Raw genomic sequence first — 21,629 nt, 5'->3', positions numbered from 1 at the left:
TCCTTTACGTAGAGGGTAAACCAAGTCTGTAGGAAAAGACACAAGGGAGAAAATTTAAATTCTGAAATTATAAAGCCTCAGACTGAGGATTTTTTTAAATCCCAGAAATAAGGGGTTGAATAAAAGATGATATGAGGAAAAAATGTTCAACACTACATAAATACTGTAACCTAACACTATTTTTCTCTATAAATGTTCTTTAATAATTTGATTTCAGGGTGGCCAAAGAAATTTTTAAGAATGTATTTGAAAATGAATGCCACTATTAGAAATATGTAAAAACTCACAGATGCAGAGTGATTCCCATGTCTCTCAGCTCCTTCACAGATAGCAGAGGAGAGATTATATCTTGGCCAAATCTGTCATAAATGAGTACCTATTAAAAAAAACGATGTGTCATCATTATCATTGAACAACCAATAGTGAACCTATATTAAGACAATGTTGAAGCAAATTTTATTTTAACAAATCATAGATACTAAATTATTATCCTTTCCTCAATTTAATATTTTCCATCATTATTTACCCAAACGTCCATCCAGGGATTAATACATTCTTAAAGCATTACTACTCAGGCTAAAATAAATAAAGTTATATCAATTTCTTCTTACAAAATTCTTTTTTCTAGGTTTTAAAAAAATAGAGACTATAAAATCGTTAAGCTATAATAAACAACTTTGAACTTAAAGCCAATTCACGTTCATACCCTTATTTTTTTTCTAGTTCACATATCTTTTCTAAAAACAGATATGTAAAAATTAGCCACTTTGAAAACTAATATATAACGAGTTCCAGGACTACAATAAAAAATTTAGTATTTTAAGCATCTCAGGTTAAAAAGATATTCATTAAAAAAAATTAAGTCCCTGGCTGTGGCGCAGCGGCTCATGCCTGTAATCTCAGCACTTTGGGAGGCCAAGGTGGGCAGATCATGAGGTGAAGAGATCGAGACCATCCTGGCCAACATGGTGAAACCCTTTCCCTACTAAAAATATAAAACTTAGCTGGGCGTGGTGGCACGCACCTGTAATCCCAGCTACTCAGGAGGCTGAGGAAGCAGAATTGCTTGAACCTGGGAGGTGGAGGTTGCAGTGAGCCAAGATTGCGCCACTGCACTCCAGCCTGGCGACAGAGCGAGACTCCATCTCAAAAAAATAAATAAATAAACAATTAAGTCCCTAAAACACTTCTTCACATTCTCAAAGTATTAAAACAGATAGTTTTGAGGAGTGGTAAGATCTCCAACTAGGCTTTTTAACTCAAAATTAGTTTCACGGTTAAGGCAAATAAAAGAGATCCTCAACTGGTAATCGTTCTCTACAACTACCTCAATAATTATTTATGGAGTAAGAAATTGCTAATGAGAGAATGAAACATGTTGTTATGAAAACATGTTTTCTTGAATGCCAGAATTTCCTTTAGAGAGACTAAAAATCTTTCTGCTCTGGTTATAAAAGGTTCATGTTGCATCTTTCAAAAATCTTCCCTCTTTTAATCTCAATACATGTGTATTATTAATTTTAATGATATAAAAAGTGATGGGTAGGAAAAGTATCTGACAAAAATTTGTACCCAAGAAATTCTCAAACTATTTCAACCAAAAGCTCAATATTGGTCTTAGAAACAAACAAGTATAGTTTATGCAAGAGGCAACAGGAAGATGCCCACAAAGGAACAAGAAGGAGAAAAATTAGGGAATACTCTGGAGCTTAAGCTATGAAATCAATACAGACAACTTTAACAACTTTTAGAGTTAACCCAAAGGACTTATAAAGACTCAAAAGAGTTTTCAAAACACCCTAAATTCTAAACATGTTGATTCGTTCTTAATTTTTAGCAAGAGAGAAATATAAAGAGACTGTTAACCAGTAAGTTTAAACCCAATCAACTGTATTATAACATCTGAAGAAAGAGAGTCTGCATGAAGTTTAAAATGAAGAAGCCTAAAGAACGGGAATTTTTAAAGGCTCTCCATTATTTCTCAAAGGAAAAGTTTGTAGATTGCTTTCTGATTCAATTAAGTTTCATATCTCATAAATTAATAAACTGGTATTACAGTTTACAGATCATTTTCTCATGAGTTTGTTAAAATAATCCAGGCCCTCTGAATGTGACTAACCCCAAGCAAACTTATAAAATCCGAAGTCTGGACTTGAAAAGCTAAGGAACAAAATATCAACCAGGGTAAAGACCTATCAGTGACATCCTACCAAAGAGATCAAATGGACTCACTAGATGAAAATTCCTATTTTATCACCTGTCTCACTCCATAGAATGTCTGTCAAAAAGATTCATATTAAGAGATCATGTTAAATAAGGATAAAACATTCATGATAACTAATATGTGTTACTTCTTCCATATTATAATAAATTCCCTCCAATTACCACCAATAAGGGCTGAGAAATACAGAAATCAGTTCCCATCAAGATAAACTCTTACCTTCCATACTGGTTCTCCTGTGCTGTTTTTAATATGAGGCACATTGAAATTCAACATACGCTTCAAAGCCACTGAAAATAAAAAGTTTTATCAAATATTGTCATTGTTTTTTAGGATTTTATTTTTCCTCCCTCATTTATTATTTACTACCCCAAAACAAAATATACTAATCAAATCTAGCAAAACTGATTAACCAAATGACTATATGTGTAGAACTAGGGGTCAGATCTTATAAGACTATTCCATCGACAGCTAATTGGCATTTTAGGATATTTCCCAAAATACAATAAGCATCTGTCCCCAGATGAAATCGTGGGAAATGTTCAGGAAGAACTTGCAATGGCCTCAATACACTGATGCTGTTGCCTGTGTATTGTCTGGCTGAAAGCATAGATTAAGATAAGTCCTTTTTTTTTAGTCTGAGTGGTCTAGTGAGAAGGATCAGTCCTTTCTTTCTTTTCTTTTTTTCTTCTGAGACAGAGTTTCGCTCCTGTCGCTCAGGCTGGATTGCAATGGCGCAATCTCGGCTCACTGCAACTTCTGCCTCCCGGGTTTAAGCAGTTCTCCTGCTTCAGCCTCCTGAGCAGTTGGGATTGCAGGCATGCGCTGCCAGGCCTGGCTAATTTTGTATTTTTAGTAGAGATGAGGTTTCTCCATGTTGGTCAGGCTGGGCTAGAACTCCCGACCTCAGGTGATCTGCCCGCCTTGGCCTCCCAAAGTGCTGGGATTACAGGTGTGAGCCACCGTGCCCAGCCTGGATCAGTCTCTCAAAACAAAATTATCCATGGCATATTCAATTGGTTCATATACAAAACCTTCATACAGCAGATCTCTCTACAGTTAAGAGTATATTTTACAACCAATTTATCCTGTCAGATTCACAAAAAGTTGCTTAAAATTCTATGTCCCTAGGGAAAACAGACTTTCCCATATAGTAGGTAACTGATAATTCCAGCTGAGCAAATATACAACATCAAAAATCAGTTATGTCTGTTACAGTATTTTGTGCTATTTATCACTCATCTGTAACAGTGTTACAGCAAATGAAAATCCCTTAATATACTTCTTTGTGAAACTGAGATGGCCAAATATTCAAGAGAGTATACTAGTTATAATATCTTGATTTAATTTTTATAAAACTGACAACCTTAAAATCCACTTGGTTGATTGTTAAAAACATTTGCATCAGGCTTTAATACAGAATAACCTATACTCCAAAGTCCTACAAGAGACCTATATAATACTAAAATCACCTGAATATCAATTTACAGCATATTCATTCACTCACAAGAAAAAACTTCTATTAAATGCTTGTTTGCTGAGGTAGGTATAATGCTGTTAAAACTGCTATCACTGAAGAGACTGGACTTCAGTGATACATTTGCATACTTATGTGTGTGTACATACTGTTGTGCTGAACCCTTATTGCCTCCAATGGGGATGATACCATGTTTGAGAGGCCTAAGAAGAGACCTGGAGCTAGGAAATGAGACATGGGGTTTTACTGGGGGCAACACACAGAGGGGAGTCCAGTGACAGTGGGCTGGATAGGAGAACTGTATACTCAGTGGCGAAGCGCTGGGCAGGAGAACCATAACCGCACACAAAAAGCGGTTTATATAGCAAAAACGTGGTTTATAAAGCATTTTCACTTAACATTTCCCTAACAACTTCCACCTGGCAACCTTCATTCAACCCAAAACTCGGGGCCTTGATCCACTGCATGGCCTATGTTTCACCGGATGGGTTGGAGGCTCAGATGTTTCTCATAGACAAGGAATGAATCTCCAGGTGGGCCACTTTCTGATTTCCTAGCTTGGAACACATATCCAGGTGTGTCTGCAACACAGGGTCATTCTCAGGGCATGCTTAAGTTATTGCTATCAGGCATATTTACCATACACCTACAGACATAATTTTTGGTAAAATGTTATTACCTAATGTCCGGCCAATAATACACATTACCAATAATTAATACCTACTTCAGAGGCCCACAGGTGTTATATTAAATAAAATGTATTTCATTTAATGTATTTATTATAATAATATATTAAATATATTTAATATAATGTAAACAAAAAAACAGCTTAACACTTAAAACTGAAATAACACAGTAGGCATGGAAGAGGTTCCAGGATTAACTCTCCCACTGCGCATTTGCAGAGCTCTTCCTCCACCTCCAGGCAATAAAGACACCATCACCCTGGCACTCACGCCCACGAGGGAGGAAACCCTGTTTCTTGGAACAGCTGTTCACACTCTTGAAGCCTGGTAATTTGGAAGAACGAAAGCCTGGGCTGCCATGCAAGCCTCAGGTGTTTAGTATGCTGCAGAGTTAGGCCTTAGCTAACTGAAAGAGGCCAGTAGCAGCAAATAAGATAATCCTACGCTTGCCTTCTCAGCCCAATCTGAGATTTTCTCCAACTTTGAACCTTGGCTAACTTATTAAAAGGTATTTTGATACAGTGGATTTGTTAATGGAGTACATGGCCTATGTTCAGAGTTTACAAGAACGTAATTTTACTTTTATCAGAGTTTACCCAAGGCTTAAACCATGACTTTTAACTGAAATGACAAACCATTTTCCTTACTGGCTCTAAACATACTACATGTTGAGCATCCCAACTCTTAATATCTGAAACCTGAAATGCTCCAAAATCAAAATGTTTTAAGCCGGTGCTCAGATTTTCAAATTTGGGATGCTCAACCAGTAATAATGCAAATATTCCAAAATCCAAAACACTCCTGGTCCCGAGCATTTTGGATAAGGGATACTCAACTTGTATCCATATTCCTAGACTTGGTTAATGTCATTTCACATTTACCTGGAATGTTTTCTTCACACATGCACTGAACAAATGCTGTCAACTATACTTACTATTCATTCATTCAACATGTTTAATGAGTGCTCACCACAGGCACTGTAGTCATTGGGGACCTAGCAACTGAAGAAAACAGTGAATAAAATCGCCTGTCCTCAAGTAGCTTTCATTCTAATTGGGGGATAGGGAAAATAAAAAAAAATAATAATAAGTAAAACACATGGAATGTAGATCATGGTAAGTGCTATGAAGAAAGGTAAGATTGGGAAAGGGGAAGATGGAGTTGGGGTGTAATTTTAAACAGAGTAATTGGGGAAGACCTCCTGAGAAGGTAACATTTGAGTAAAGACCTAAAGGAAGTGAGGGAGTGAGCCATGGAGATTCTCTCTGAAACAGTATTCCACAAAGAAGAAACAAATACAAAGGCTCGAAGGTGGGAGCATTCCTGGTGGGTTCAAGGAGAGGGAAGAGAAATAGGGAATGAGGTCCAAAAGCTACATGGGAACCAGATCGTATAAGTAAGGCCTTGTAGAACACTGTAAGATCACTTTGGCTTTTATCATGGTTGAAATGGGAAGAAGCTGGAAGATTTTGAGCAAACATATGGCATGATCAGTTTGGGTACTGTGTGAAAAATAACGAAGGAGAACAGGACTGTAAAAGCAAGGAGACCAAATAGGTTATTGCAGAAATTCATGGTGGATAGGATCTGGAAATAGCAATGACAACAGTCAGATCCTGGATGTATTTTCAGGGTAGAACTGACAAGATTTACTGAAAGATCTTACATGAGACATGAAAGAGACAAGTCAAGAAAACTTCAAGGTTTTTGACCTGCAACTAAAAGGATGGAACTGCCATTAACTGATATGGAGCAGACTGAGTTCAGATGGGAGGGCCAGACTAGGGATATAAACCTGGGAATCATCAACACAGAGACAATACTGAAAGCTAAGTTGCTAGATGCTAACACTAATGGGACCCAGCAACGTTGAGAAGCAGGGAAGATGTGCAAGAACTTGTAACGAAGACGCATTCAATGAAGAACAACAGTAACACAAAGCAGGAGGCAACTGATTCTACCTGTTGAACTGAAGGTATGGATAGAGAGGACAGTAAACCTGGAAGAAAGGAGATAGCTTGTGAGCTTGTGGGATGACATTCAAAAGACCAATAAAGATTTTTCAGGCAGGCAAAGCAAGAAACAGGCATGTTAGTTTACCTCTATCTTACTTTCCTCACCTGTAAAATGGAGATAATAATACATAATCACCTAAAGCAATGCCTAACCATAGTAAATGCTCAATAAATGCTAACAATTATCTCATCCACCCAAATATTCTAGTATCGAGAATATTTGAGGATTGCGAGTTATTTCCCAAAACATTCTCAATAGGCATGAGGGAAATAGCTAATTCTGTATTACAATATATACACAAGGATTTACCTTCCTCTGAAAATTAGGCAGAATTCAATGACAGTAAAAATTTGATAAAGAATAGATCTCGCACAATCTATCTAGTAATTCTGTAAAATCTCAACTATGTTTATTTCTGCAGAAATACAAACGATTAGATTTTAATGATCTACAAAGTTTCTGCATACAAATTTACTGCCATGCAAATTTATTTTTCAAAAAGTTCTCTTGTATTGGTACAGTTTCACTGACACGTTATTTTAATATGTAGTATAGTCATCAGAAACACAGCATTAAAACAAATGGAGCTTCTATTTGCTTAAACAGATACAATGAATGGCAGGTATGCCCCAAATCTTATTTGAACTTCCCTATATTTGATTATGCCTGACTTCACCTGATAGGTTACACTAAATTATTTACTGGGAAAAGCAGAACGCAACTCAGTATCTTTTGTGTGTCATTACTAGATTGAAGTCTAACATTTTTCTTTAATTTCTTTAAATGCCAAAGAAAGGAATCAAGTACAGCCCAAATTCCTTCTGTAGGTCATATGAATTATAAATTCATTTTTCTATTCATATTTATATCCAACAGGGCATAATTTCAGCAAACAGAATTCCAAGTATGCACATGCTTGATGCCTTATTTCTATTAGCTCCTCAGAATAAATGGTTTGAAAACTTTTAAGGCAACTAGTTCAACCTTTAGTTTGTAGCTCACAGGTATAAACCAAGTTGTCGTAAGTTTTCAAATAAGGCAAAACTAATTTCTAAGAGGGAAAAAACCCCAAAACTCAAGAATATGTAGCTTCTTACATTTCTCTGCATAAATACAAGCTATATAAACATGCTCTATTGAAGATAAAATATTATTTTAAAACAATAATCTGTCAAACAATTAAAATGAGAAAGCTATTAATTCAATTCTTCAATGCGTTCCAGCAAGGTGAAGGAGAAAATCTTTTATCACCAGGCATTTTTCTGCAGGTACCCCCAAAAGGCTGGTCCGAAGTAGAGAAGTGGCGCAAAGCAGGCCGCTGTGAAAATACCTAAATTCTGTAATTGTGGTGGAAGTGCCAGAAAATGGGAGTTCTCTCAAAAATCAAAACCAGGACTGAACCACGCACAGAAACAAACTCGGAGACCTCATAGGTGGCAACATAGATAAGAAGCTATCTGCTGCTAGATCTTGTTGTGATGGCCTTCTGATGCCCACTAGGAAGGAGACAAGAGCAAGGCCGTAGCAATCCGCCCACCGCTAAAGCTCCTTCTCCTGCACCACAGGAGGAACCGAGTCAAGCTAATGGCATCTTCTCCCCAAAAACTCAAAGGGGAGGGGCTCTTGATGTTCTAGGGACTGGATTAAACTCCCGGAGATCGCTCTCTGAGCTGCACGCACCACGACCGAGTGAGGGCGACAAGCACAGGAGAATAGTGTCGTCGGGGCAGTCACGAAGCTTCAAGAAGAGAGTAAGTCAGTACCTGTCTGCCTTTCCCGAATGCTGGCTGCTGCTGCTGTCGCTGCCGCCGCCGACGCCATCTTGGCTCCCGCGAGCCACTGCCCGGCTGGCGAGCGGAGCCGGGGGATGACGTGGCTGCCCTTACCGCCCCGGAAGCAAAGCCCGGAAGGGCGGGGCCAAAGGGCGTGCCTGAGGGCCGGACTCCACCTCCTCGAGGAAGACCTCCACTCTCGATAGAACTGGGAGAGCCGGTGCAGGTTAACTCAGTGGCCCGTAATGTTAGCCGAATACTACGAGTTTTTATCCTGTCTTATCAAGCCACACTCTCTCAAATGGTAGCAACATTAAATTGAACTCTTAGGGTAGGAGCGTGTAGTGCTAAGAACCTAATTACTGAACTGTTGGCTTGGTGGCTTACAGAGCACTGACGGGGTGATAATACTCTAGGAGTATAAGGACCACAGGACTGAAGTAAATGAAGCTCCTGAAACACAGGCAACATTTTAACGTTAGCTCTAGTTTCTCAGTGCAGCAGGAGTCTTCCCTTTGCTCCTTTTTCCAGAGAAACAGAAAGCATTGGAGCTTTAATCTGGCATATTTCTCAGTCGCATCTCTTAAAAAAAAAAAGGGTCTAGCTTTATGGTGGCGTTCTGCCGGCATGGACACGGGATCCAGGGAGGTACAAAATGAGAAATTAGCATCTCTCCTCTTTCCTTGTAGTAATTGCAAAATCACATTGCCGTGGGAAGGAAGTTGCCCAGGCTCAAGTGCGCAATCAGGGCTCACTGCAGCCTCAAATTCCGACTGTCAAACGATCCTCCTGCTTCAGCCTCCCAAGTAGCAAGGGACTACAGCGGCACACCATCAGCACAGGCTGATGTGCTGGTTTTTTGTTGTTGTTGTTTTTGAGATAGTATCTCACTCTGTCGCTCAGGCTGGAGTGCAGTGGCAGAGTCTCAGCTCACTGTAGCCTCGACCTCCTGGACTCAAGCAATCCTCCCAAACTATCCTTCCACCTCAGCCAACCCAGTAGTTGGGACTACAGACAGGGGCCACCACGCCCAGCTAATTTTTTTTTTTTTTTTTTGTAGAGACGGGGATTCAGCATGTTGGCCAGGCTGGTCTTGTGCTGGCTGTTTAATGTACACTTGAAGCCACGTGACCACAAAATTTACGGGATTTCTAACTTAATCCATAGATTTTACTGTATGACAAAAATGGATACACAATGACAGCTCATTTCCCGAGTTCATTGATGACACTTCATTATGAAGCTGCACCAAATTCTGAAATGAAATCAGACTCTGCCTCAAAAACTTGACTTTCAAAATTATATAAATGAAGTTAGCCTAACGATTATGTAAGACTGTTTTATAGTGTGAAACAATGGCTTTTTTCATTAATACTTTATTTTTGTGACATTTAAAATAGGTTTTCTTATTTTTAATGCTATTAGGAAACATCCTAGCATTCGACCTACAATCTTTACCTTTTAAGAATTACATAATCTCTGCTGGGTGCGGTGGCTCACGCCTGTAATCCCAGCACTTTGGGAGGTGGAGGTCGGAAGATCACCTGAGGTCAGGAGTCCGAAACCAGCTTTGTCAACATGGTGAAACCCGGTCTCTACTAAAAATACAAAATTAGCCGGGCGTGGTGGTGGGCACCTTTAATCTCTGCTACTGGGGAGGCTGAGGCAGGGAGAACTGCTTGAACCTGGGAGGCGGAGGATGCAGTGAGCCGAGATGGTGCCCCCGCACGCCAGCCTGGGTGAGTGAGATTGTCTCAAAAAAAAAAAAAAAAAAAAAAAAAAAAATTATGTAATCTTTTTTATAGCTAATTGGCATATTCATTAAGAAATTAACTGGAATACGTGTGTTTCTTCAGTACTGTTACTAATATTTTGAAGTAATCTTTAATGATCTAGGTGTGTTCCAACTAAACAGAAACTATTTCTGCCCTATGGGAAAGTTCTACTGCATTCTTCCGTCTCTATGAAATATAAAATATCTGAGAGCCCAATTTTGCTCATTTGGGTCCTTCCACTTTCAAATGCAAATCCATCATCGAGCCACTTCAGTTCCATCACAGATTCCCTCCCAAGACTATGAGTGGTGTTAAAATCACTAAGACAAATTTAAAATTGATGTACACTGCATACATAGGAAATGATAAAAACTCCTGACCGAGTGCAGAGAGTGTGGGCAATAGATTTATAGAAAAATACACCCCACAGAAGAACAGCAACCGTAGACAAATAGCCCTTGTAAGGCTGAGACTGAATAAGGTATTTGTTTTATTAGAATCAGAAAGACTGAAAATAATCTATGGCTACAGATTGTTCATTAACCTAATTTACTATAGCCATTTATCTGAGTACAGATTTTTGGCTTAAATAATTTATTCTGGTTAGCTATTTTACGTTAGAGGATACATAGTTTTAACACAGATTCCCTCATTTCTATAGGTTCCTGGGTGTCAGACAGTAACTGCTTGCTTATAGGATCTCTCAAATGTGGAGAGTAAAGGAATCTTGTATCTTTCAGTTTTGTCAGAATCTTAATCTTGTTAAATCCCAATAAATTACTTAGTTTATATAGGCAGTTTATCTTTAATGGCATAAACACATTTATTTATTTATAAAACTTTGTTATAAATGTCATGCTTTTTGGTTAATCTGGCAGTCTTTAAAAAGGGTATAAATAGGCTGACATATAAACTATCACCTAGCATAATACCTGGCATAGTGTAGGTACTGGGATATGTTTAGGAATTAGAAAAGATAATGGTCAAAATCAGAACTTGAAAACTGAGTCTCTTCAAGATAATCCAAATTTCCCTACACCACAGATAATATACATTGAAGTAATTCATCATTAAATGTGTTGTTTTGTATTGCATTACTTGAAGCATGAAACTTTGTATTGCATTACTTGAACCATAAAAACTAGTTTAATAGCTTATTTTAAAAGTAACAATGCAGTACATGATAATCACCATATAAAAGAATTACATGTTTATAATGTAATGATTTTGTTCTGATCATTTTCTTATAATGACTGAATGCTAAAGGCACAGTCACTGAAAAAACTTACCTAATATACTCCCCTTGACTTAGTATTTAGTACTGAATACAGAAGTTCCAATAGCTTCCATATAATTAGGGGAAAAATTTACAAATGCATAAAATAGAAACCGAGGTGAATTCTCATGCTGGGTAATCAAATAAAGGCTTTTTACTTAACCCAAACAAAAAAAATCACTTCCTCAAATTATAGAAACTAAATATTACAAAGTATAAAAGTATAAGTTTCTGGTGAGATATTTTAAAGAATATCTTGAATAGTAGAGAACTGTATAAAAGGTATTAAAATAAAGTTTCCATATTGGAAATTGTTTAAAAACAATGAATATCAAACTAACCAAAACCATTAACAGTAGATGCATTATATATCAATTTATAGTTTTCCTCAACATTGACAGCAAGAGAAAACAACCTTAAAATATACAATGTTTAGGCAATTGCAATATTTAAGAAATATATACACACATTTATAAAGATTTATAGCATAATTCTTTTTTAAAATCTAAAATAAGAATTATGCACTGGTTATAAAATGAATAAGAAAAGAACAATTATAATACCAACCATTTGACAAAATGACACTGCAGAAAATAAATAACCTACAGGTTTCTCTGATATTCCTTGACCATACAGATTAATCTAAAAATCCTAATAATGGAACATCCTTCAAACCAGAAAACATTTCGCAAAATAAATATTTATGCTTCATTTGAAAACATGAATATCCTAAATTATTTACACCATCTTATCACTAAGGCCCTGTCTATATATAAAGTAAGTCAAATGAAGAATTGAAATACTGTTTTTAATTGTAGCTAACCAAGTACACTGCCTCTCCACTTGCCACCCCCACCCTAACAAAGTATTTGTGTGTGAATTACCAGCTTTAATTTCTACCCTAGGGGAAATTAATTAAAAGTACAAACCAGAAAATAGCTTTAACTAGGTTTTTTTGGTTTGTATTGGTTTTTAACTGTTATAAAAACAAGGTGGATAAAGAAACAAAGTATCTTTTTATCAACATATTTGGAATAAAAATTGTATGGCGAGTTTGGGGTTTATATTAGCTTTTCAAACTCTTTGATAATTGATCTTTCAGTTACTATTGATAAGGCAAAAGAATTCAACCAAAGACAAAGAAATGCCTTATTTAATGTTATTAAATATTTCAAGTTAAAGTAAAACAATTTGCTAGGTATGTTAGTGTATAGATTGAAAAAGACATGAGGGAACAAAGAAAAGTACACTAGAATTATGTTTTAGTTGTCCTTTGGTATTAAGAGATACATTATCTCTTTCAAATCTATTCTGTTACTTTTCTTAAAAAATATCAATAATTTAATGATATTTCTTAAGAAGGGTGAGAATATGACAACAGCTGACACCTGCTTTGTGTATTAAGAAAAATATGGTTAAAACATTTTACTTCCCATAGTGATTTACCTATCATAATGATTTACTTTCATGGAAAACTCAACCATTACATCATTTAAATTTGATAATAGATTAAGGACATCAGACTTTGTTTTCCAATTTTTTCTTTTGTGGGAGTATAAATATGGGGACATGACTCTGGGACTATATATTTTCACATTGTTAGTACAGTTACTTTTAGGTATTGTCTTTTAGTAGCATTATTAAAGTTAAAAAATAAAGGAAAAGAAGGAAAGCGTTTATAGAAGGATACACAGAAACACAGTACTTATCTCTGAGCGGTGACATTAGAATGGGTTTTTCATTCTATCCTTTTTACTTTATTTATACATTGCTTATATACAGATATCATTCAGGAGCAATGAAGATAACTGTATAATGCTATGGTGCCAACTTACCTTAGCATACAACCATCTTGATAATAAATAACAGTCAAACGGTCAAACCTACCAATTCACAGAGATCATTTAAATACCTAAAATGATTATGGATCAGATATACAGAATACCAAACATAGGATACAGAAAACAACAACAACAACAACAACAACAATAATTTCCCATGATTAAAGCCAAGGCTTTAAAGAAGACACACTTTCTTAGGTATTTTCAACAAAATGTTATCCACCTCAAAAGTGTTTAAGCTCGTGGAATGTCAAAATTTGTGCAATTCTGCCTTTTTTTTTTTGTGAGATGGAGTCTTGCTATATTGCCCAGGCTGACTGAGCATCTCGATTCTGCCACCTCAGCCTCCCTTAGAACTGGGATTACAGGCACATGTGCCCAGCTTGATTCTGCTTTTTATATAATACTTCCAACTAGGCATAATCTAACTGCAGTGTGAGTCATCTTAATATAAATCAGTAATCTAAAAACATTTTAAACAACTAATTCGGTGACATCCTAGAAAAGCATGCATAGTAACACAAATCCCAGAATATAAGCCTCTGATTTATATAACAAAATTTAACCAATTAGCTTTTCTATTTAATGCTTTAAAATAAAATGAGGAATAATTTGAAAATTGAATAAATCTAGAAAAATTGTGGCATTCTATATGTAATCCTAATTTACAAAAAATGTAAAACAGTTTTTACTTTTATATACCATGCTACCATACCTAAATAAAATCCTTACAACCATTTTAAGAGTATTTATATTGAGGTTTATAAAGTATGTATATCAAGAAAATGAGAAACTATCACCTATCTTGACCAGTATGCTTTAACAAAAAAAATTTTTTTTAGCCTAAGTGGCCATAATATTCCTTTATATTAATATCATAAATTTTATTAGGCCAAGAAACTAACTAGTTTGTTCAAAGTGATGATGAAAAGGTTAGTGAAACAAAAGAGAGTAATCAATAGCAGCTTTTAAAGAAGCTTCTCTTCGTTCAAGGAAACATTTTAATGTCCAATGTAATGAGAACTTTCTTCCTTTTCTAGTTTTAGAGTGTTTCTTATGGTGAAGTCCATATTTTCTTGAAACTCTTTATATGTATTGGTGATTGGAATTGCTAAACAGTTATTACACTTGTTTCCAACAGGAAAATCCACATGCAGACACTCAATTGAAGGAGTGGGTTTAAATCCAGCTGGAGGAATGGAACTGCAACCAGTTGCAAAAATAAGAATGTCTTCCATTGTTGTTGTAGATTTACCATCTGAAAAAATTTACCAATAAAAGAGAAAAAGAAACAAAAGTAAATCCATGTTATATATTGCTATCATCATAGATTCTTCTCCAAATAGACTTGGAATACTGAAAGGCATAGAATCCCACATTTGTTTTGGGCAAACTAAATCACAAAGTCAGGTATAGTAACAGGCAAACAGTACATAAATGAATCTCAAAGTAGAAGGACTAATACAATCATTTAGTACAACTAATTATTGCATATTTGACCACTTCTAGGTCATCACTATTTGATACAATAGTTCAACAAATACAGACAGAAAAACTAAATGGTAAAAACCCAAAAATCTAGCTAAACAAAGTTTCAACTGTAAGTTAAATTCTTCTCCACTCTATTAGGCAGAATGATTTTACACTGCTAATGCTCAATGATAAATATCATTGTTACAGCCCTAACCAGTGGAAGAAGAATAATTTAGTTTAACTTCAAGTTGAAAATGATGAAATAGATTATTAGGATTAAGACTGTTCTATGCTGTGACAATAATATTTTCTAGAAAGAATGCCTTTCACCTCAACTTATCCAGAGAAAAAAATTACAAAATATAAATTTCCTCTGTTACCTTTTCTCATCGTTTTTAACTTGGTCATATAAACTTGCTTTGAAATAACTTTCTTTTGTAAATACGGAGTTAGCATCTTAATATTAATACCAAAAGGCAAAACATACACACATAAAACCCCCAAAACAAATATGCTGAAACAAATATTCTGAGATCGTTAAAAGTAAAATAAAATGTCCACATACCTTCAACAGCCTGTAAGTAACTGTTCCAAAACCCCAAAGCTTTTACATCAGGTAATGTGTGTACTGTAAAAAGATCACTAAGGATTTTTGCAGAAAGACTCTCAGGTTTATGACACAGGATGCTACAAAATGCTTCTGGATAAGCCTGAATTTTCTCCAAAACACCAAGGGTTTTCAGACCCTGTTTAAAACTTAACAGAAGAAAAATAATGAGCCAACATTCATACATGTGTGTTTGGTATTATATTAGAGAATATACATTTCCAGCTAATTTATCTGGCATTTTTTCAAAACAGCTAATGATTTTTAAAAAACAACCAAAAAAACCCTACAAGAGACAATCATATTTTCAGATGTGAGGGAAAAGAGAAGATATGGATATGCTATACTTGATACTTTCAAATCCATAAGCAAATACATTAATATAAAATGACTACTTTACATACCTACATTATTTGGCTATTTATAGTTTCACAACCAACAAGTTTTTATTAGAAAGATGTCAAAATCTGAAGTGTTTTATACTTCAAAGCTAATTATTATAAAAATAAAGTTTCCCAGATATTACCAAGAGTGACAAATCCTCATTACATAAAAATGTAAAACCTATGTATTGTTAAAAAGAAATTAAGATAAAGCAAATGACAGATATTTAATATATATGACAGAAAATTAATTTTATGCAAGGAATACAAATTCTTCTGAAAGATCAATGATAGGGAAAATGAACAAAAAATATCTGATTAACAAAAGAAATGCAAGTTAACAACTGAATATTTTAAAATACACATTTTCATTAATAAGCAAAGAACAGATATATTTTTGCCTGACTTTCTAAATTTCCTATTCACCTCCTCAGATACTCTTGTATGTGAGTGGGATTTTGTATATGAGTGGGACATGAGTTTTAGAGTACCAGGAGGAGAATGTTATGGTTTCAATGTCTCATTTGAAACTCATGTTGAAATTTAATGGCCAGTATAACAGTATTGGGAGATAGGGTCCTTAAGAGGTGATTAGGTCACAAGGGCTCTGCCCTCATGAATGGATTAATATCATTATTGTGGGAGGGGGCTCCTGACAAAAAGGGTGAGTTCATCCTGATTTCCAGGGCACATCTCTGTCTTGAGTGCTCACTTGCTCTTCCACAATGCTATGATACAGCAAGACAGCTCTCACCAGATGTTGAGCAGATACTGGCACTATGCCTTTGAACTTCCTAGCCTCCAGAACTGTGAGAAATAAATTTCTTTTCTTTATAAATTACCAAGTCTCAGGTATTGTTATAGCAGCATAAAATGAGCTAAAAACACACATATGTTTATCTGTTATCAATAAAAAGAAAAACAAATAAAAGAATAAACCACAAAAAAATTGCCAAAATGGTTACTTCATAAAAGGTTGAATGGTAGATGGACGTAGTATGGATGAAACCTATACTTCTTTGAATATACTTTCAGTATATTCTTATTATAATTTGACTTTGGAACTATACAAAACATTTTATATAATTTTAAAATAAAATGAAATTTTAATAAAAATTAATCACTAAAAATAAAAAATGAAAATGCAATTTATGCCCAATTTTCAGCCACACAGAAAATATTCCAATGACTTATAAGCACAACAATTTGATAATGTTAGTACTGTTATTCTGAGACTATTGGTTATAAAATGTGGAATAAATCGCATGAATAGTTACTTCATACTCAAATTCCCCAGTGTCGTTAAGAACTGGAATTCTCAACACAAGACAAAGAAAATGTTAAGTAAAAACCATGCAATAGGGAATCTGAATTAGAAGTATCAGGACACACTCATAATGGATCTTTAAAAAAAGTTTGATTTAAAAAAAATAGATAAAAATAGATTTAAAAACCCTTGACTTTTCTAATTTGGGTTCACTGAAAAGTCCTAGACACCATGACCAACCCAGCAAAACGAAGACTCTAATATCCAGACTGTGGTTGTGAATTACCCATTTCCCATTAAAAATAACAAAGGTTCCTTAGGCTAAAATGTGCAAAATAAGTCTGAAACACCTTCTGATACCATATAGCAAAAAAGCTTACAAAGACCATTAAGGCTCACATCAAAAGAATTAAAAACAACAACATAAAGAGACTTATACTGATCCAAGACATATAAACTTCAGTAATGATATTAACTATGAAGATTTTAAACACATCAAATATATTTAAATCTATGGATTAATGATACTACATTTTTTTAAATGAATTGATCAGGTTTGAGATGATATCTGGTATCGGCTTTAAAATAATACTGGAGTCAATAACAAGGGTAGGATATAGATGAACAAGACAGGCACAGGTTAGTAAGTGTTAGATCTGGATGGTGATTACAGACTACTTTCATATGTGCATTTCCATTATTTAAAAAAATTGTAAGAGTGTAAGGAGATACATAAGTTGTCTTAGACCAGTGTTCTAAACTAAAAGACAGCAAGAATCATACATACTTTGTTAATCAAAGAATGGTCAATATATATACTACCCAGCAGATAAAAGGTACTCAATAAATAGTTATTAAATGAATGCACAGAGATTAGTTGGCTCATGTAGTAAGAGTTTTAAAAAGAGTATATTTAGAAAAAAATTTATAATCTGAAATAGTGATTATTTCTATGAAAGCATCATACATTTACACAATTCTTTATTTTTTTTGAGAGGGGGTCTTGCTCTGTCACCCAGGCTGGAGTGCAGTGGCATGATCTTGGCTCACTTGGGTTCAAGCAATTCTCTAGCCTCAGCCTCCCAAGTAGCTGAGATGACAGGCACCCACCACCATGCCCGGCGAATTTTTGTATTTTAGTAGAGACAGGGTTTCACCATGTTGGTCGGGCTGGTCTCAAACTCCTGACCTCAAATGATCCACCTGCCCCAGCCTCCCAAAGTGCTGGGATTACAGTCGTGAGTGAGCCACCGCACCCGACCTACACAATGCTTATTAAATGATCAGAACAGTAATCATCCCAAAAAGGCTTAAGTTATTATTTTAAAATAGCATTTACATTTTTTTCTGAGAAAAACATCTCACTTATTACCAAATATATCTCACATTACAAGATAATTAACCACTTTAAACATGTAATTTGAGAGAGCCATATATTAATAGAAACAACTTACCTTTCAAAGGGTGCTTGGACTCTCTGAATTACATGGTATACAAGTATGTCTTTTACTAACATATATTTATCACTTAATGTCGTTATAAGTCTGAGACATCCAATTAACTCAAGGTAGTTATAGCATTCATTTATTACTGACTTTAAGTCAGCTACAGTTGTTGCAGTATTTATCTGTAACGAAGGAGAAAATACAGACACTTTACCCATTTACTTTTGAGTGACATGTACATTTCAAATGATATTAATTTATACTCAAATTTCTGAGTACATATGGGTGCAGTGAAAGTAAACCAAGAAGTATTTTTCTAGAATAAATGTCTGATGATCCAGTTCAACAAATTTGTCTATTTCTGCCTTCAAGAAATCCAGAGTATAATGAAACTATTTGTAAAGAAGGAAATAACTGACACTGAAAAATTATATAGCACTAGGTAAGACTAGCAACTAGGGAGGCTGAGGTGGGAGGCTTGCCTGAGGCCAGAAGTTCAAGAACAGCCTAGGCAACACAGCTAGTCCCCTTCTCTAAAGGAAAAAAAAACAAAAAACAAAAAAAAAACGCCTGTTGTGTGTGGTATACACCTGTAGTCCTAGCTACTCGGGAAGCTGAGGTAGAAGGATTTTGAGCCCAGGAGTTGGAGGTTCAGTGAGCTATGATCGTACCAACGTACTCTAGCCTGGGTGACAGACTGAGACCTTATCTCTTAAAAAGAAAAGAAAAAAAAAAAGAGAAAAGTTACCTAGCACTAGATAGGCAAGAAAGATGACCTGGGAATTCATGAAAAAGAATATCAGCTGAGAATTAAAAGATGGACAGAATTTTACCAAGAGCATTTTAGTGAACAGCGTAAACAAAGAAATACTTGGCCATTTATGTGGAAGTGAAAGTGAAAGACAAGTGAAAGTGCAAGACACTTTCATACAGGTAAGCTCTTAAAAGGTACAGATGGAAAATGTTAAAAATAGGAAACAATGCATTAACAGAAAATTTACTTACAATTTCCTTTTCCTAAAACATTCTTAGAGATTTACGTGACTTCTTCTCATTCATTCAAAATCTCTGCTGAAATCTCTGAAGTTTTTCATGACTATTATGCTCAAAACACTGTCTTTACACCCTGTCAGAGTAATAATTGGGTGTATGTTGCCTCATCCCTGCAAACCCTCAACCCTGCTGGGCACATAGCCAAACTTTTGCTGCAGCTAGGTGGGGCTACATGACTGTTCAATGGGATGTAAGTAAAAACAATGTCTCAAATTTCCCTGCTCTCAACTTCCACTTTTCTCCTTTAAGAGCAAGCTTCAACCATGTGGATGAAGACAATAATGCTAAGTGTTACACGATAATGAGAGGGAGGAACTCAAGTCCTTACATGGTTTTGTAAATCACGATGTATCTCGAAAACAGAGGGCCATCTGTATAAAGGGCCAGATAGCATTTTATGCTTTTCAAACTATATGATATCTGTTGCAGCTACTCAACTCTGTAGTGTGAAAGCAGTCAGATCAGTAGCAAATGGGCATGGTTGCCCAATATAACTATTTACCAAACAGGCAACAGGCCAGAACTTGACCTACAGGCCATTTTTTGTGCCAACTCTTACCCTAAAATCTAGACAATGGATTTTACGGAGCAGTAAACATCTGCCTTCTTTGAGCCACTGTCTTTCTGTGTCTACGTGATACAGAAGTTTAGCCTAAAACCTAACTTATATATACTCCAACCTTTATCTATCTCCTTTCTTTAATTCTGTTGTATGTATGTATGTATGTATGTATGTATGTATATATTTATGTATATATTTTATTTATTTGGGATGGAGTCTCACTTTGTTGCCCGTGCTGGAGTGCAATGGTGTGATCCTGGCTCACTGCAACCTCTGCCTCCCAGGCTCAAATGAGCCTTTCAAGTAGCTGGGACTATAGGCGCACGCCACCACACCCGGCTAATTTTTTTGCATTTTTAGTAAAGATGGGGTTTCACCATGTTGGCCAGCCTGGTCTCGAAATCCTGACCCCTGGTGATACGCCCGCCTCGGCATCCCAAAGTGTTGGGATTACAGGCATGAGCCACTGCACCTGGCCATATTCTGTTTTATTTAGCATTATCATACATTTTACTACATGATAGTATATTATATTTGTTGTTTATCTTCTGTGTTCTCTCTTAATGTAAACTCCAAGAAGGTAGTGACTTTGCCTCACTACTCTATCTTTAGTAACAAAACAGTACAGAGTACATAGTATTTCTTAAATGAACAAACACTGGATAAAAAGTACAGAAACTGGAGTAGATAAAGCCATGAAGAGAGGTGAAGGTCTTAAATGCCCTAATGAAGAGCTTAAACTTTGTTCAACAGGCAATGAGAAGCCATTGGGGGATTCCTGAGGAAGAAAGCAGTATGGTCAAAACTGTACTTTTGGAAGAATCATCCCAAATAAGAATATTAGAACAACATTCTAATTGTCTGAGCCGAGGGAAAATTTGAGTTTGGTAAAAAAGGCACACTAGAAATAGGAAGTAAAGGTTGATGATAAGTCAGTCTTAAAGATAGGTGACTTGACATACAACTGGAAAATGGAGGAGTATGAAAATGACTCTCCAGGACAGCTTGGAAATAAGAAATCTCTTGGAAAGAAAAGGCAAACAGGTAAAAACAAAACAAAAAAGCCCCCCAAAAAACAATCAAACAAAAAATTCTGGGAAAAATACTATTTTCATCTTAAACATGTTGGACTCAATGTGCTACAAGACCCAGGTCTTATCTGTATATAAGAGTCCAGAGGCTCAACAATACAGGTCTGTGAATCATTCAGAAAGATTACAGGAGAGAAGAAGCTCTCCAAATAATAAAGAATGAGGACTGTTAAGACAACACTGAAAAATGCTGTTTCAGGGGTAAGAAAAAGAAGTAAGAAGTATTAAAGAGAGAATCATCAGAAGTAGGAGAAAGTACAATATTAAATAAAATATTGCAGAGAAATTCTAAGTGGTAATTGCAGAAGTCACAGCAGATGAAAAATTAGAAAAGGACTTTGGACATGGATATTTAGAGCCTCGGATATAAACTATGAACTAGCTAACTTGAGACTTGTGGTAGGGACAGAAGCCTGATTACAAGAAATAAAGAGGAAATAGGAAATAGAGACAATGAAGCTTAAATACACTTTTTTTTTTTTAGTAAAGAGGACACAAAAGGAAAAACAAAGAATTAAAGGGGTCAATTTAAAACACAGTGTTAGGATAAGCAGTCTTAAGGCAAATGAAGGAATTGTTATAATACACTACAGCAACTCACACTTCAGCAGTGCTCACTCTGTGACTTAGAAACTGAGGTTGAGTAAGATTAACATGCCCAAAGTGACACAGCATATAGTAGTT

The 21,629-nt window shown here is 35.6% G+C and overlaps 2 protein-coding genes across 7 annotated transcripts in view; both read right to left on the bottom strand.

Moving 5' to 3' along the window:
* Window positions 1–8,448, bottom strand: part of SCFD1 (sec1 family domain containing 1) — a 104,187-nt gene extending 95,739 nt beyond the window's left edge. For 2 of the 6 annotated variants that reach the window (XM_025391931.1, XM_025391932.1), the window contains exons 1-3: window positions 8,164–8,448; window positions 2,441–2,511; window positions 288–376 (exon numbers count right to left, since the gene is read on the bottom strand). In XM_025391931.1, coding sequence (XP_025247716.1) covers window positions 288–376; window positions 2,441–2,511; window positions 8,164–8,221 — 218 coding nt within the window. In that variant the 5' untranslated portion in view covers window positions 8,222–8,448. The remainder of the gene's footprint in view (window positions 1–287; window positions 377–2,440; window positions 2,512–8,163) is intronic. The other 4 variants (XM_025391935.1, XM_025391936.1, XM_025391933.1 and 1 more) reach the window with 3 other exon arrangements.
* A 2,617-nt stretch (window positions 8,449–11,065) lies between these two features.
* Window positions 11,066–21,629, bottom strand: part of G2E3 (G2/M-phase specific E3 ubiquitin protein ligase) — a 53,799-nt gene continuing 43,235 nt past the window's right edge. The window contains exons 11-13 of the mRNA XM_025391134.1: window positions 18,249–18,421; window positions 15,103–15,293; window positions 11,066–14,322 (exon numbers count right to left, since the gene is read on the bottom strand). Of these exons, the coding sequence (XP_025246919.1) occupies window positions 14,066–14,322; window positions 15,103–15,293; window positions 18,249–18,421 (621 nt within the window). The 3' untranslated portion in view covers window positions 11,066–14,065. The remainder of the gene's footprint in view (window positions 14,323–15,102; window positions 15,294–18,248; window positions 18,422–21,629) is intronic.

The sequence above is a fragment of the Theropithecus gelada genome, chromosome 7b (genome assembly GCF_003255815.1).
Source record: "Theropithecus gelada isolate Dixy chromosome 7b, Tgel_1.0, whole genome shotgun sequence".
Classification (NCBI taxonomy): Eukaryota; Metazoa; Chordata; class Mammalia; order Primates; family Cercopithecidae; genus Theropithecus; species Theropithecus gelada.
This window is presented reverse-complemented; position numbering and strand designations above follow the sequence as displayed.